This window comes from Tamandua tetradactyla, chromosome 16, assembly GCF_023851605.1.
Source record: "Tamandua tetradactyla isolate mTamTet1 chromosome 16, mTamTet1.pri, whole genome shotgun sequence".
NCBI classification, from domain to species: Eukaryota; Metazoa; Chordata; class Mammalia; order Pilosa; family Myrmecophagidae; genus Tamandua; species Tamandua tetradactyla.
Genome location: NC_135342.1, coordinates 13,797,694 through 13,811,641, shown reverse-complemented (window position 1 = coordinate 13,811,641; position 13,948 = coordinate 13,797,694). Strand labels below are relative to the sequence as shown.

The 13,948-nt window shown below is 44.7% G+C and overlaps 1 protein-coding gene across 3 annotated transcripts in view; it reads left to right on the top strand.

Annotated features, from left to right (window-relative positions):
- The window catches only part of DHX34 (DExH-box helicase 34), a 69,392-nt gene that overhangs the window by 17,140 nt on the left and 38,304 nt on the right, over window positions 1-13,948 (top strand). For all 3 annotated transcript variants that reach the window (XM_077131329.1, XM_077131328.1, XM_077131327.1), the window contains exons 3-4: window positions 10,303-10,614; window positions 12,714-12,968. In XM_077131329.1, the coding sequence (XP_076987444.1) occupies window positions 10,303-10,614; window positions 12,714-12,968 (567 nt within the window). The remainder of the gene's footprint in view (window positions 1-10,302; window positions 10,615-12,713; window positions 12,969-13,948) is intronic.

The following is a 13,948-nucleotide window of genomic DNA, read 5'->3' as shown; positions in this document are numbered from 1 at the left end:
GCTGGATATAGGAGTCTTGGTTGGCAGTTTTTCTCTTTTAGTATTTTAAATATATCATCCCACTGTCTTCTAGCCTCCATGGTTTCTGCTGAGAAATCTACACAAAGTCTTATTGGGTTTCCCTTGTATGTAATGGATTGTTTTTCTCTTGCTGCTTTCAAGATCTTCTCTTTCTCTTTGACCTCTGACATTCTAACTAGTAAGTGTCTTGGAGAACGCCTATTTGGGTCTAATCTCTTTGGGGTGCGCTGCACTTCTTGGATCTGTAATTTTAGGTCTTTCATAAGAGTTGGGAAATTTTCAGTGATAATTTCTTCCATTAGTTTTTCTCCTCCTTTTCCCTTCTCTTCTCCTTCTGGGACACCCACAACACGTATATTTGTGCGGTTCATATTGTCCTTGAGTTCCCTGATACCCTGTTCAAATTTTTCCATTCTTTTCCCTATAGTTTCTGTTTCTTTTTGGAATTCAGATGTTCCATCCTCCAAATCACTAATTCTATCTTCTGTCTCTTTAAATCTATCATTGTAGCTATCCATTATTTTTTCTATGTTTGCTACTTTATCCTTCACTTCCATAAGTTCTGCGATTTGTTTTTTCAGTTTTTCTATTTCTTCTTTATGTTCAGCCCATGTCCTCTTCATGTCCTCCCTCAATTTATCGATTTCATTTTTGAAGAGGTTTTCCATTTCTGTTCATATATTCAGCATTAGTTGTCTCAGCTCTTGTGTCTCATTTGAGCTATTGGTTTGTTCCTTTGACTGAGCCATATTCTCAATCTTTTGAGCGTGGACAGTTATCTTCTGCTGCTGGCGTCTGGGCATTTATTCAGATTTCTCTTGGTGTTGGACCCAGCAAGGTTGTAATATTTTTCTGTGAAATCTCTGGGTTCTGTTTTTCTTATCCTGCCCAGTAGGTGGCGCTCGTGGCACACGTTTGTCTGCGGGTCCCACCAGTAAAAGGTGCTGTGGGACCTTAAACTTTGGAAAACTCTCGCCGTCCTGGGGGTTCGCTAGCCGAAGCGGCTTGAGCCGGCCCGGGGTCTGAACGCAGGGAGGGTTGCTGGTCGCCGCAGCCAGGGAAAGAGCCCGTCCGAATTTCCTAGTCGGCCCTGGGCAACAAGCGTGGCGGGAGGGCGCCAGCGGCAGCGGCCCGCCCGAGAGAGTGCACGTTCCCCGGGAGTCACGGGGTCACCGTTCTCCGCAGCCTGGGGGTTTCCGATCCAATTCTCTCAGTTGGTCCGGGGGCTGCGCGTGGTGTGGGCGCCAGTCGCCTTGGTTTCAGGGGACCACCTCTCCAATTCTCCCAGCCGGCCCGGGAAGGGGGAAGGGAGTAACTCCGGCCGCTTGCCACCCCGCCCGGTAAGGCCCGCGCGCCTCGGCGATCTCACCCGAGCTGCTTCTCTCAGCCAGCCAGCCGTTCCAGGATGGGGTACGCTGTCTTTTTTTATCTCTGTTGTGGCTTTGGGCGCTTTCTGTATCGTTTCTACTCCCCTAGTAGGTGTCCTGGAGAAGAAACTAAGATCCGCGCGTCTTACTAAGCCGCCATCTTCCAGACTAGAAATGCTACAGATTTTTGAATGTTGATCTTGTAACCTGCTACTTTGCTGTACTCATTTATTAGCTCTAGTTGTTTTGTTGTGGATTTTTCCGGGTTTTCGACGTATAGTATCATATCGTCTGCAAACAGTGATAGTTTTACTTCTTCCTTTCCAATTTTGATGCCTTGTATTTCTTTTTCTTGTCTAATTGCTCTGGCTAGAACCTCCAACACAATGTTGAATAATAGTGGTGATAGTGGACATCCTTGTCTTGTTCCTGATCTTAGGGGGAAAGTTTTCAGTTTTTCCCCATTGAGGATGATATTAGCTGTGGGTTTTTCATATATTCCCTCTATCATTTTAAGGAAGTTCCCTTGTATTCCTATCTTTTGAAGTGTTTTCAACAGGAAAGGATGTTGAATCTTCTCAAATGCCTTCTCTGCATCAGTTGAGATGATCATGTGATTTTTCTGCTTTGATTTGTTGATATGATGTATTACATTAATTGATTTTCTTATGTTGAACCATCCTTGCATACCTGGGATGAATCCTACTTGGTCATGATGTATAATTCTTTTAATGTGTTGTTGGATATGATTTGCTAGAATTTTATTGAGGATTTTTGCATCTATATTCATTAGAAAGATTGGTTTGTAGTTTTCTTTTTTTGTAATATCTTTGCCTGGTTTTGGTATGAGGGTGATGTTGGCTTCATAGAATGAATTAGGTAGCTTTCCCTCCTCTTCAATTTTTTTGAAGAGTTTGAGGAGAGTTGGTACTAATTCTTTCTGGAATGTTTGATAGAATTCGCATGTGAAGCCGTCTGGTCCTGGACTTTTCTTTTTAAGAAGTTTTTGAATGACTAATTCAATTTCTTTACTTGTGATTGGTTTGTTGAGGTCATCTATTTCTTCTTGAATCAAAGCTGGTTGTTCATGTCTTTCCAGGAACCCGTCCATTTCCTCTAAATTGTTGTATTTATTAGCGTAAAGTTGTTCATAGTATCCTGTTATTACCTCCTTTATTTCTGTGAGGTCAGTAGTTATGACTGGAATGATAACTACTGGATGATCCTCTTCCATTTCTGATCTTATTTATTTGCATCCTCTCTCTTCTTCTTTTTGTCAATCTTGCTAAGGGTCCATCAATCTTATTGATTTTCTCATAGAACCAACTTCTGGTCTTATTGATTTTCTCTGTTGTTTTCATGTTTTCCATTTCATTTATTTGTGCTCTAATCTTTGTTATTTCTTTCCTTTTGCTTGCTTTGGGATTAGTTTTCTGTTCTTTCTCCAGTTCTTCCAAGTGGACAGTTAATTCCTGCATTTTTGCCTTTTCTTCTTTTCTGATATAGGCATTTAGGGCAATAAATTTCCCTCTTAGCACTGCCTTTGCTGCATCCCGTAGGTTTTGATATGTTGTGTTTTCGTTTTCATTCGCCTCGAGGTATTTACTAATTTCTCTTGCAATTTCTTCTTTGACCCACTCGTTGTTTAAGAGTGTGTTGTTGAGCCTCCACGTATTTGTGAATTTTCTGGCACTCTGCCTATTATTGATTTCCAACTTCATTCCTTTATGATCCAAGAAAGTGTTGTGTATGATTTCAATCTTTTTAAATTTGTTAAGACTTGCTTTGTGACCCAGCATATGGTCTATCTTTGAGAATGATCCATGAGCACTTGAGAAAAAGGTGTATCCTGCTGTTGTGGGATGTAATGTCCTATAAATGTCTGTTAAGTCTAGCTCATTTATAGTAATATTCAGTTTCTCTATTTCTTTATTGATCCTCTGTCTAGATGTTCTGTCCATTGATGAGAGTGGTGAATTGAAGTCTCCAACTATTATGGTATATGTGTCTATTTCCCTTTTCAGTGTTTGCAGTGTATTCCTCATGTATTTTGGGGCATTCTGGTTCGGTGCATAAATATTTATGATTGTTATGTTTTCTTGTTTAATTGTTCCTTTTATTAGTAGATAGTGTCCTTCTTTGTCTCTTTTAACTGTTTTACATTTGAAGTCTAATTTGTTGGATATTAGTATAGCTACTCCTGCTCTTTTCTGGTTGTTATTTGCATGGAATATCTTTTCCCAACCTTTCACTTTCAACCTATGTTTATCTTTGGGTCTAAGATGTGTTTCCTGTAGACAGCATATAGAAGGATCCTGTTTTTTAATCCATTCTGCCAGTCTATGTCTTTTGATTGGGGAATTCAGTCCATTAACATTTAGTGTTACTATTGTTTGGATAATATTTTCCTCTAACATTTTGCCTTTTGTATTATATATATATCATATCTGACTTTCCTTCTTTCTACACTCTTCTCCATACCTCTCTCTTCTGTCTTTTCGTATCTGACTCTAGTGCTCCCTTTAGTATTTCTTGCAGAGCTGGTCTCTTGGTCACAAATTCTCTCAGTGATTTTTTGTCTGAGAATGTTTTAATTTCTCCCTCATTTCTGAAGGACAATTTTGCTGGATATAGGAGTCTTGGTTGGCAGTTTTTCTCCTTTAGTAATTTAAATATACCATCCCACTGTCTTCTAGCTTCCATGGTTTCTGCTGAGAAATCTACAGATACTTATTGGGTTTCCCTTGTATGTGAAGGATTGTTTTTCTCTTGCTGCTTTCAAGATCCTCTCTTTCTCTTTGACCTCTGACATTCTAACTAGTAAATGTCTTGGAGAACACCTATTTGGGTCTATTCTCTTTGGGGTGCGCTCCACTTCTGGGATGTGTAATTTTAGGTCTTTCATAAGAGTTGGGAAATTTTCAGTGATAATTTCTTCCATTAGTTTTTCTCCTCCTTTTCCCTTCTCTTCTCCTTCTGGGACACCCACGACACGTATATTTGTGCGGTTCATATTGTCCTTCAGTTCCCTGATCCCCTGTTCAAATTTTTCCATTCTTTTCCCTATAGTTTATGTTTCTTTTTGGACTTCAGATGTTCCATCCTCCAAATCACTAATTCTATCTTCTGTCTGTTTAAATCTATCATTGTAGGTATCCATTGTTTTTTCCATCTTTTCTACTTTATCCTTCACTTCCATAAGTTCTGTGATTTGTTTTTTCAGTTTTTCTATTTCTTCTTTTTGTTCATCCCATGTCTTCTTCATGTCCTCCCTCAATTTATCGATTTCGTTTTGAAGAGGTTTTCCATTTCTGTTCGTATATTCAGCATTAGTTGTCTCAGCTCCTGTATCTCATTTGAACTATTGGTTTGCGCTTTTGACTGGGCCATATTTTCAATTTTCTGAGCATGATCCATTATCTTCTGCTGGCGTCTGGGCATTTAGTCAGATTTCCCTGGGTGTTGGACCCAACAGGTTGAAAGATTTTTCTGTGAAATCTCTGGGTTCTCTTTTTCTTATCCTGCCCAGTAGGTGGCGTTCGTGGCACACGTTTGTCTGTGGGTCCCACCAGTAAAAGGTGCTGTGGGTCCTTTTACTTTGGAAAGCTCTCACCGTGGGGGAGGTTCGCCAGCCGAAGTGGCTTGGAAGAGTGCCAGCCGGCCCGGGTATCCGAACACGGGGGGGGGGGGTCGCTGGCCGCCGCAGCCCGGGAGAGCGCCCGTCCGAATCTCCTAGTCGGCCCAGGGCGCCAAGTGTGGCGGGAGGGCGTCAGCTGCCGCGGCACGGGAGAGTGCACCGTTCCCAGCCGGACTGGGGAGTCACGTGTTTGGAAGGGACCCCCCCGGTCACCGTTCTCTGCGGCCTGGGGATCTCCGATCCAATTCTCCCAGTTGGTCTGGGGGGGCCGCGTGTGGTGGGGTCACCAGCTGCCGCGGCTTGAGGGGACCACCTGTCTACTTCTCCCAGCTGGCCTGGGAAGGAGGAAGGGAGGGACTCCAGCCGCTTGCCGCCCCAGCCCAGGGAAGCCTGCACCCCTCGGCGATCTCACCGGAGCGGGTTCTCCCAGCCAGTCAGCCGTTCCAAGATGGGGTACGCTGTCTTTTTTATCTCTGTTGTGGTTCCGGGAGCTGTTCTGTGTCATTTCTACTCCCCTAGTAGCTGTTCTGGAGGAGGAACTAAGATCTGCGTGTCTTACTAAGCTGCCATCTTCTCCGGAAGTCTTTCCCCCTTTTCCGATGTATAATTCTTTTAATGTGTTGCTGGATTCGATTTGCTAGAATTTTGTTGAAGATTTTTGCATCTATATTCATTAGAGAAATTGGTCTGTAGTTTTCTTTTTTTGTAATATCTTTGCCTGGTTTTGGTATGAGGGTGATGTTGGCTTCATAGAATGAATTAGGTAGCTTTCCCTCCACTTCAATTTTTTGAAGCGTTTGAGCAGGATTGGTACTAATTCTTTCTGGAATGTTTGGTAGAATTCACATGTGAAGCTATCTGATCCTGGACTTTTCTTTTTGGGAAGCTTTTTAATGACTGATTCAATTTCTTTACTTGTGATTGTTTTGTTGAGGTCATCTATTTCATCTTGAGTCAAAGTTGGTTGTTCCTGCCTTTCTAGGAAGTCGTCCATTTCATCTACATTGTTGTATTTATTGGCGTAAAGTTGTTCATAGTATCCTGTTTTTACCTCCTTTATTTTTGTGGGGTCAGTGATTATGTCTCCTTTTCCATTTCTGATCTTATTTATTTACGTCCTCTCTCTTCTTCTTTTTGTCAATCTTGCTATGGGCCCATCAATCTTACTGATTTTCTCATAGAACCAACTTCTGGTTTTATTGATTTTCTCAATTGTTTTCATGTTCTCATTTTCATTTATTTCTGCTCTAATCTTTGTTATTTCTTTCTTTTTGTTTGCTTTGGGGTTAGTTTCCTGTTCTTTCTCCAGTTCTTCCAAGTGGACAGTTAATTCCTGTATTTTTGCCCTTTCTTCTTTTTTGATATAGGCATTTAGGGCAATAAATTTCCCTCTTGGCACTGCCTTTGCTGCATCTCATAAGTTTTGATATGCTGTGTTTTTATTTTCATTTGCCTTGAGATATTTACTGATTTCTCTTGTAATTTCTTCCTTGACCCACTGGTTGTTTAAGAGTGTGTTGTTGAGCCTCCACATATTTGTGAATTTTCTGGCACTTTGCCTATTATTGATTTTCAACATCATTCCCTTATGATCTGAGAAAGTGTTTTGTATGATTTCAGTCTTTTTAAATTTGTTGAGACTTGCTTTGTGACCCAGCATATGGTCTGTTTTTGAGAATGATCCATGAGCACTTGAGAAAAAGGTGTATCCTGCTGTTGTGGGGTGTAATGTCCTATAAATGTCTGTTAAGTCTAGCTCATTTATTGTAATATTCAAGTTCTCTGTTTCTTTATTGATCCTCTGTCTAGATATTCTGTCCATTGATGAGAGTGGGGAATTGAAGTCTCCAACGATTATGGTAGATGTGTCTGTTTCCCTTATCAGTGTTTGCAGTGTTTGCCTCATGTATTTTGGGGCATTCTGGTTCGGTGCATAAATATTTATGATTGTTATGTCTTCATGTTGAATTGTTCCTTTTATTAGTACATAGTATCCTTTTTTTTCTCTTTTAACTTACATTTGAAATCTAATTTGTTGGATATTAGTATAGCTACTCCTGCTCTTTTCTGGTTGTTATTTGCATGGAATATCTTTTCCCAACCTTTCACTTTCAACCTATGTTTATCTTTGGGTCTAAGATGTGTTTCCTATAGACAGCATATAGAAGGATCCTGTATTTTAATCCATTCTGCCAGTCTATGTCTTTTGATTGGGGAGTTCAATCCATTAACATTTAGTAGTAGTACTGTTTGGGTAGTACTTTCCTCTACCATTTTGCCTTTTGTATTTTATATGTCGTATCTAATTTTCCTTCTTCCTGCACTCTTCTCCACACCTCTCTTCTGTCTTTTCATATCTGTCTCTAATGCTCCCTTTATATTTCTTGCAGAGCTGGTCTCGTGGTCACAAATTCTCTCAGTGATTTTTTTGTCTGAAAATATTTTAATTTCTCCCTCATTTTTGAAGGACAATTTTGCTGGATATAGAATTCTTGGTTGGCAGTTTTTCTCTTTTAGTAATTTAAATATCTCATCCCACTGTCTTCTAGCTTCCATGGTTTCTGCTGAGAAATCTACACATAGTCTTATTGGGCTTCCCTTGTATGTGATGGATTGTTTTTCTCTTGCTGCTTTCAAGATCCTCTCTTTCTCTTTGACCTCTGACATTCTAACTAGTAAGTGTCTTGGAGAACGTCTATTTGTATCTATTCTCTTTGGGGTACGCTGCACGTCTTGGATCTTTAATTTTAGGTCTTTCATAAGAGTTGGGAAATTTTCAGTGATAATTTCTTCCATTAGTTTTTTTCCTCCTTTTCCCTTCTCTTCTCCTTCTGGGACACCCACAACACGTATATTTGTGTGCTTCATATTACCATTCAGTTCCCTGAGTCCCTGCTCATATTTTTCCATTTTTTTCCCTATAGTTTCTGTATCTTGTCGGATTTCAGAGGTTCCGCCCTCCAGTTCACTAATCCTTACCTCTGTCTCTTGAAATCTACCATTGTAGGTTTCCATTGTTTTTTTTCATCTCTTCTACTGTACCTTTCATCCCCATAAGTTCTGTGATTTGTTTTTTCAGACTTTCCATTTCTTCTTTTTGTTCATTCCTTGCCTTCTTCATATCCTCCCTCAATTCATTGATTTGGTTTTTGATGAGGTTTTCCATGTCTGTTCATACATTCTGAATTAGTTGTTTTAACTCTTGTATCTCATTTGAACTATTGGTTTTTTCCTTTGACTGGGCCATATCTTCAATTTTCCTGGTGTGATTTGTTATTTTTTGCTGGTGTCTAGACATTTAATTACCTTAATTAGTTTATTCTGGTGATTGCTTTCACTTCTCTTACTAAGGGTTTTCTTGTTAGATGAGTTTGTTGTCTATCGGTTCTTTGACCTTCAGTTCAGCTTTTTCCGGACCTCTAGCTTAGGTTTTGTTTAACAGAGGATAATTTTTCAGTTCTTGTTTTCTTGTTTCTTGCCCTGCTTGTATGGTGCCTTTTCCCTCCCCCACCTTAGGAGGGTCTACGTAGGTATTTTAGACTCCAGCCAGGTTTTCCCCGGACTAAACTGGCCTCCTGTCAGGGGGAAAGAGTCACCTGCATCAGTTTTCCCTGAGGGTGAGACCCAGCAGGTTAAAAGACTTTCCTGTGAAGTCTCTGGGCTCTGTTTTTCTTATCCTGCCCAGTATGTGGCGCGTCTACCTGCCGGTCGCACCAGCAAAAGATGTTGTGGCACTTTTAACTTTGGAAGACTCTCCCTGCTGGGGTCGTGTTGGAGACAGAGGAGAGGTTGTAGGCTGGTTTTAATGGCTTCAAATTGCCAAGCCCTGGAGTCTGAATTCCTTGAGAGAGGGATTCCACCTGAGTTGGGCTTCACACCTCCCCTGGGGAAGGCACAGGTGGGAGACAGCCTTGAAAGCAGCCCGTTTCTGCCTATGCCTGGGGCAGTTGCAGCCCAAGACGTCCCACAGCTGAATCCAGAGGCTGCCAAGTCTCTGTAGAAACACAGCCACTAAAACCTCCGTTTCCTCCCCTTTCCTCTTTTTCCGTGAGCCCAGTGAGCGAACTCTGCCTTGACCGGGTTTAGAGTCTCTTTCCTTTCCCTCTGGGAAGCAGCCTGTTGGGGAGGGGCGCCGGCCGCTGCCACTTGGGGAACTCACAGTTTTGGGGAGGCTTGCAGCCAGTCCAGCTGGTCCAGATTGGGGTACGCTGTGTGTCCGGTCACTGACTTGGCTCCGGGAGCTGTTCTGTACTGTTTCTGGTTATTTAGTAATTGTTCTGGAGGATGAACTAAAATGCACACATTGCTAAGCTGCCATCTTGGCCCCTCCCCCCCAAAACGGTTCCCTCTTAAAGGACTCTAGTAAGTGACCCACCTTGAACGGGTGGAGACCATCTCCACAGAAACCTAATCGGAAGGTCCCATCCACAGTCGAGTGGGTTACATCTCTATGGAAACAACTTAATCAAAAAGATCCCACCCAACAATATTGAGTCAGGATTAAAGAACATGGCTTCTCTGGGCTACACAGTTTAAAATTGGCACAGAATCCTTTGTAGGATTTGTGTATTGCAAGTATCTTCTTCCATTCTGTGAATTGCCTTTCATTCTCTTGGTGGTGTCTTTCAATTTAAATAAATTTCATTTTTTCATTTTACTTTTATAGTTAGCACTCTTTGGTTCCTATTTAAGAAACTCTTGCCTTCTTTAAGGTCACGAAGATGTTCTTCTGGGTTTTTTTCCCAAAGAAATAGTTTTTTTTTTTTTTGCATGTGATGTGAGTAGGGGTTAAGATACATTTTCTCTCAATACCACTTTTTGGCTGTAGTACCTTGGACGTGTGACTTCACTTCTCAGTGTCCCCATCTGTGAGAGGAGAATAATAGTAACTGTCCCCTCACGTGGTGGTTGCGAGGCTGAAACAAGTTGATGATGCACGTAAAGCATTTAGACTAGTTCCTGCCACACAGTTAGGACTCAGGGAAAGGTTAGCTGTTACTGTCATAATGAATTAGTATTATATGCTTGTTACTGTTCCAAACCCATTGTTATACACAATTCTCCCACTGTCTATGAGGAGAAAAGCATGTCTCTGAGAGGTGGAATTGCTTGTCCAAGGTCAGTGGCACTGCGTGGCAGAGGTGGATTCAAACTCAAGCCTCTGGGGCTCCGGAGTCTGGTGTGTGGGCGTGGCATTCGCGCAGACTTTCAGCTTGGGCAGGAGAGGGGACTGGTGCCCAGGGTCTTCTCCTGACCACCCCTTTCCCCTACCTCCAGGTTGGCTACCAGATCCGCTTTGAGAGCACGCGGTCGGCGGCCACCAGGATCGTGTTCCTGACGGTGGGGCTGCTCCTGCGGCAGATCCAGCGCGAGCCCAACCTCCCCCAGTACCAAGTCCTGATCGTGGACGAAGTCCACGAGCGGCACCTCCACAACGACTTCCTCCTGGGTGTCCTGCGGCGCCTGCTGCCCCAGCGGCCTGACCTCAAGGTCGTCCTCATGTCTGCCACCATCAACATCTCGCTCTTCTCCAGCTACTTCGGCAGTGCCCCTGTGCTGCAGGTGCCCGGGCGGCTCTTCCCCATCACGGTCAGTGCCTCCCCTGCTGCCACCACCCCAGTCCTCCCACCTGGTTTCTGGCCAAACCTGCACCTCTTCTTCCTCCTCGTTTTCTCATCTCTCAGTTAAGGGCATTTCCTCTCTCTCTTTTTAAAAGTACCACTTCCCGAGGATATGCAATATGCAGTACAGCAGGGAGAGTAAAAGCAAAACAACTGGAACGAGGAGACTTCCTCCAAAATGTACAGGCTCAAATAAGATAGATGTTTACTTCTCTTATATAATAGTCTGGCTGGTCCAGGCTGGCGGGCAGCTCTGTTCCATCTGGTCATTCCGGGACCTTCCTTGCTTGGTACTCTGCCATCTCACTGGGCAAGTTTTCTCAAACTCAGCATCATTTACATCTTGGGCCAGTTACTCCCTTGCTGTGTGGGTTCCATCCTGTGCATTGTAGGATGCCGAGCAGCACCCCCAGCCTCTACTCGCTAGATGTCAGTAGCACCCCCTCCCCAGTCGTGGCAACCAAAAAGGCCTGCAGATGTTGCCAACAGTTCCCAGCGAAGTTAATACCACCCCTGTTTGAGAACCACCATCCTTGGGGTTGTCATGTCTGCATGGTCAAAGCTGGCAGGAAGAGGGAAAGAGCCAGAGTCCAGGGAAGCAGCTTGTCTTTAAGTTGGACATGACCTTGTAGTTGCTCAGGGTCACCTCCATTCTCATCTCATGGACCTGTCCTTGGCCCTCACTGCAGGGGAGGGGTGTAAAATGTCACTCCTCACTGGGGAGCAGGATCCTCAGGACAAAATTGAGGGTAGGTTTCTTTTGGGTTAACAGTGGCTCTTCCACCACACTTAACTTGCATGATCTCACTAGATTCTTACAGATAGGGACAAGAAAGGGAACTTAGTATTCATGAAAAAAAAAAAAAAGGCTTTTTAGGGTTGGTTTTTTGGTTGTTTGTTTGTTTTTAACCATTTTCTCTATCCAGACTCAGGTGAAGTCCTTTTCAGCATCCCAGCATCTCCTGCAACTGGTGCCCTGAACTTTCCTCCTTTTACTTGACCTGATTGCTGTGGCTTGCACATACATTATTTTTGTCAGTAATAGCAGTGATGATCAAGGCTAATGTTTATTGAGTGCTTACTGCATGCTCTGCAGTTAACATATGAGAGCTCATGATTCCCTTACCACAAACTCAGTAGTTTTGAAACTTGAACTTTTACCTCTTTTACATGAGGGCTACACTGAAGCTCAGAGATGAGAAGTCAGTTGTTTAAGAGACAGCTCAGAAATGGCAGAGCCAAGAGCTCAGCCCTGCCCACAGGCAGACACCGCCCAGTGCCAGGGAACTTCTCTTTGCCCTTCCAGAACCACTCTTCCCTTTCCTGCCTTCCTGCCTTCCCGGGAGGCTGATGGGTGGGGGTCGCCTCAGTGGACCCCCTCACCTTCTGATGCCCAGTTGGCTGATGGAAGGAGCAGCGGGAGCTGAGAGGGAAGGAGGACAGTCAGTTCCCTCCCTTGAGGTCTCCTGGAGGCTGTGTGCCTCACCTGAAGGTCACAGCTCCTTTCGGGGTGGCTCTCCACCTGGCTCTCTCTGTGGTTTTGAGCACACGCTCCCGCCCCCCCACCCCCCTTTGTAGCGGAGGGTCTGTGACAGCTCTGTTGTGTCAGTGAACTCCACGGTCCCTTAGGGCTTCCTACCCCAAATGCTCAGAAATCCTGCTTCAAAGATTAGAAATGGTTTCTGGGAGTTCTCATCTTCACTCCACCACTTAATTTGTTTTCTGTTATTGAGCTTATACTTTAAACAAAGAAGAATGCACATATTCTAAGTGTATAGCTCAATGAATTTTCACAAATTGAATTTATTCGTGTACCTAGTGCCCAAATAAAAAAAATCCGACATTACCAGTGCCCCTGAGTCCCCTTGTCCCCCCTTCCATTTACCTTTCTACCTTGTCCGTTTAGTCCACCTCCTCAAATCAGCCTCCCACGTGTGCCATCTGCTGCCTAAGTCTCTGGTCTTCCCCACCAGCCTGCAGCCTTCCGCGCTTACAGGACCTTTTCCCACCCCGTGCTCTGAGCTGGGAGTGACAGGGTGGCCTCTGCCCGGGGCTGTCTCATCGCAGGTCGTCTACCAGCCGCAGGAGGTGGAGCCGGCAGCGTCCAAGTCAGAGAAGCTGGACCCGCGGCCTTTCCTGAGGGTGCTGGAGGCCATCGACAATAAGTACCCGCCTGAGGAACGGGGTGACCTCCTCGTCTTCCTCAGCGGCATGGCAGAGATCAGCGCCGTGCTCGAGGCTGCCCAGACCTACGCCAGCCACACGCAGCGCTGGGTGGTGCTGCCACTGCACAGCACCCTCTCGGTGGCTGACCAGGACAAGGTGTCACCTGGGGCCTGGCAGAGTGGGGCAGATGGAGTCTGACTGTGTAGGTCAGGGAAGGAGAAGGGGGTCAGGGGTGGCTTTGAGTATGACTGATAGAACTCCACAGATGCAGGAGTTGGGGAGCTGCAGAAGTGGGGTGCTCACGACTTTGGGATGGGGGTGGGCATGTGCCAGGGAAACCTTTCTAGTGAGGCCATAGGTTTAGAGCTGAACTTTGAAAGACAAAGTAGATTTGTAGTAGCAGAAGAGGGAGGAAGGCTTTCCAGGTCAGGGGTGGGTGTGGGCAGCATGAACAGAGGTGTGGAGGTGGGAATCTGTGAGTTGGGTGTGGTGGGGGGAGGTGGTAGTGAAAAGATCTCTGTTGGAATGCATGTCTGGTGAGGGTGTGGATAAAGAGGAATTGGGGTCCCTGTGTTAATTACTGCTGTGTGGCATATTACCCCCAGACGTGGCAACTTGGAGCAGTAATAAGTAGTGATTACCTTACCTGGTTTCTGTGGCACAGGAATCTGGGAGCAGCGTAGCTGGATGCTTTGGGCTCGGGGTCTGTCATGAGGTTGCAGTCATATCAGCTGGGCTGGGAACACCCAAGGGCTTGACTGGGGCTGGAGGGTCCTCTCCAAGATGGCCGTGTTGTGTGGATAGTGGGCAGGCACTGGTGTTGGCTGGGGCCCCCAGTTCCTCTCCATGTGGGCCTCCTTGGAGGGTTGCTTGAGTGTCCTCAGGACATGGTGGCTGACTCTCCCAAGAGGCCGAAGCAGAAGCCATGTCTTTTATGACCTGGCCTTAGAAGTCCCAAACCACCATTTCTGTGGCCCCTGTAATGCAACCCAGTAATGATGTAGGTGAGAATCTACATCAGGGGTGAGAATCAGTCGGGCCATCTTGGAGGCTGCTTGCCTTCGTCACGGCAGGCATGATATTTCAGGTCCTACCCAGTTGTTTGTTGACTAAAGAAACCACCTCTGAGTACATCT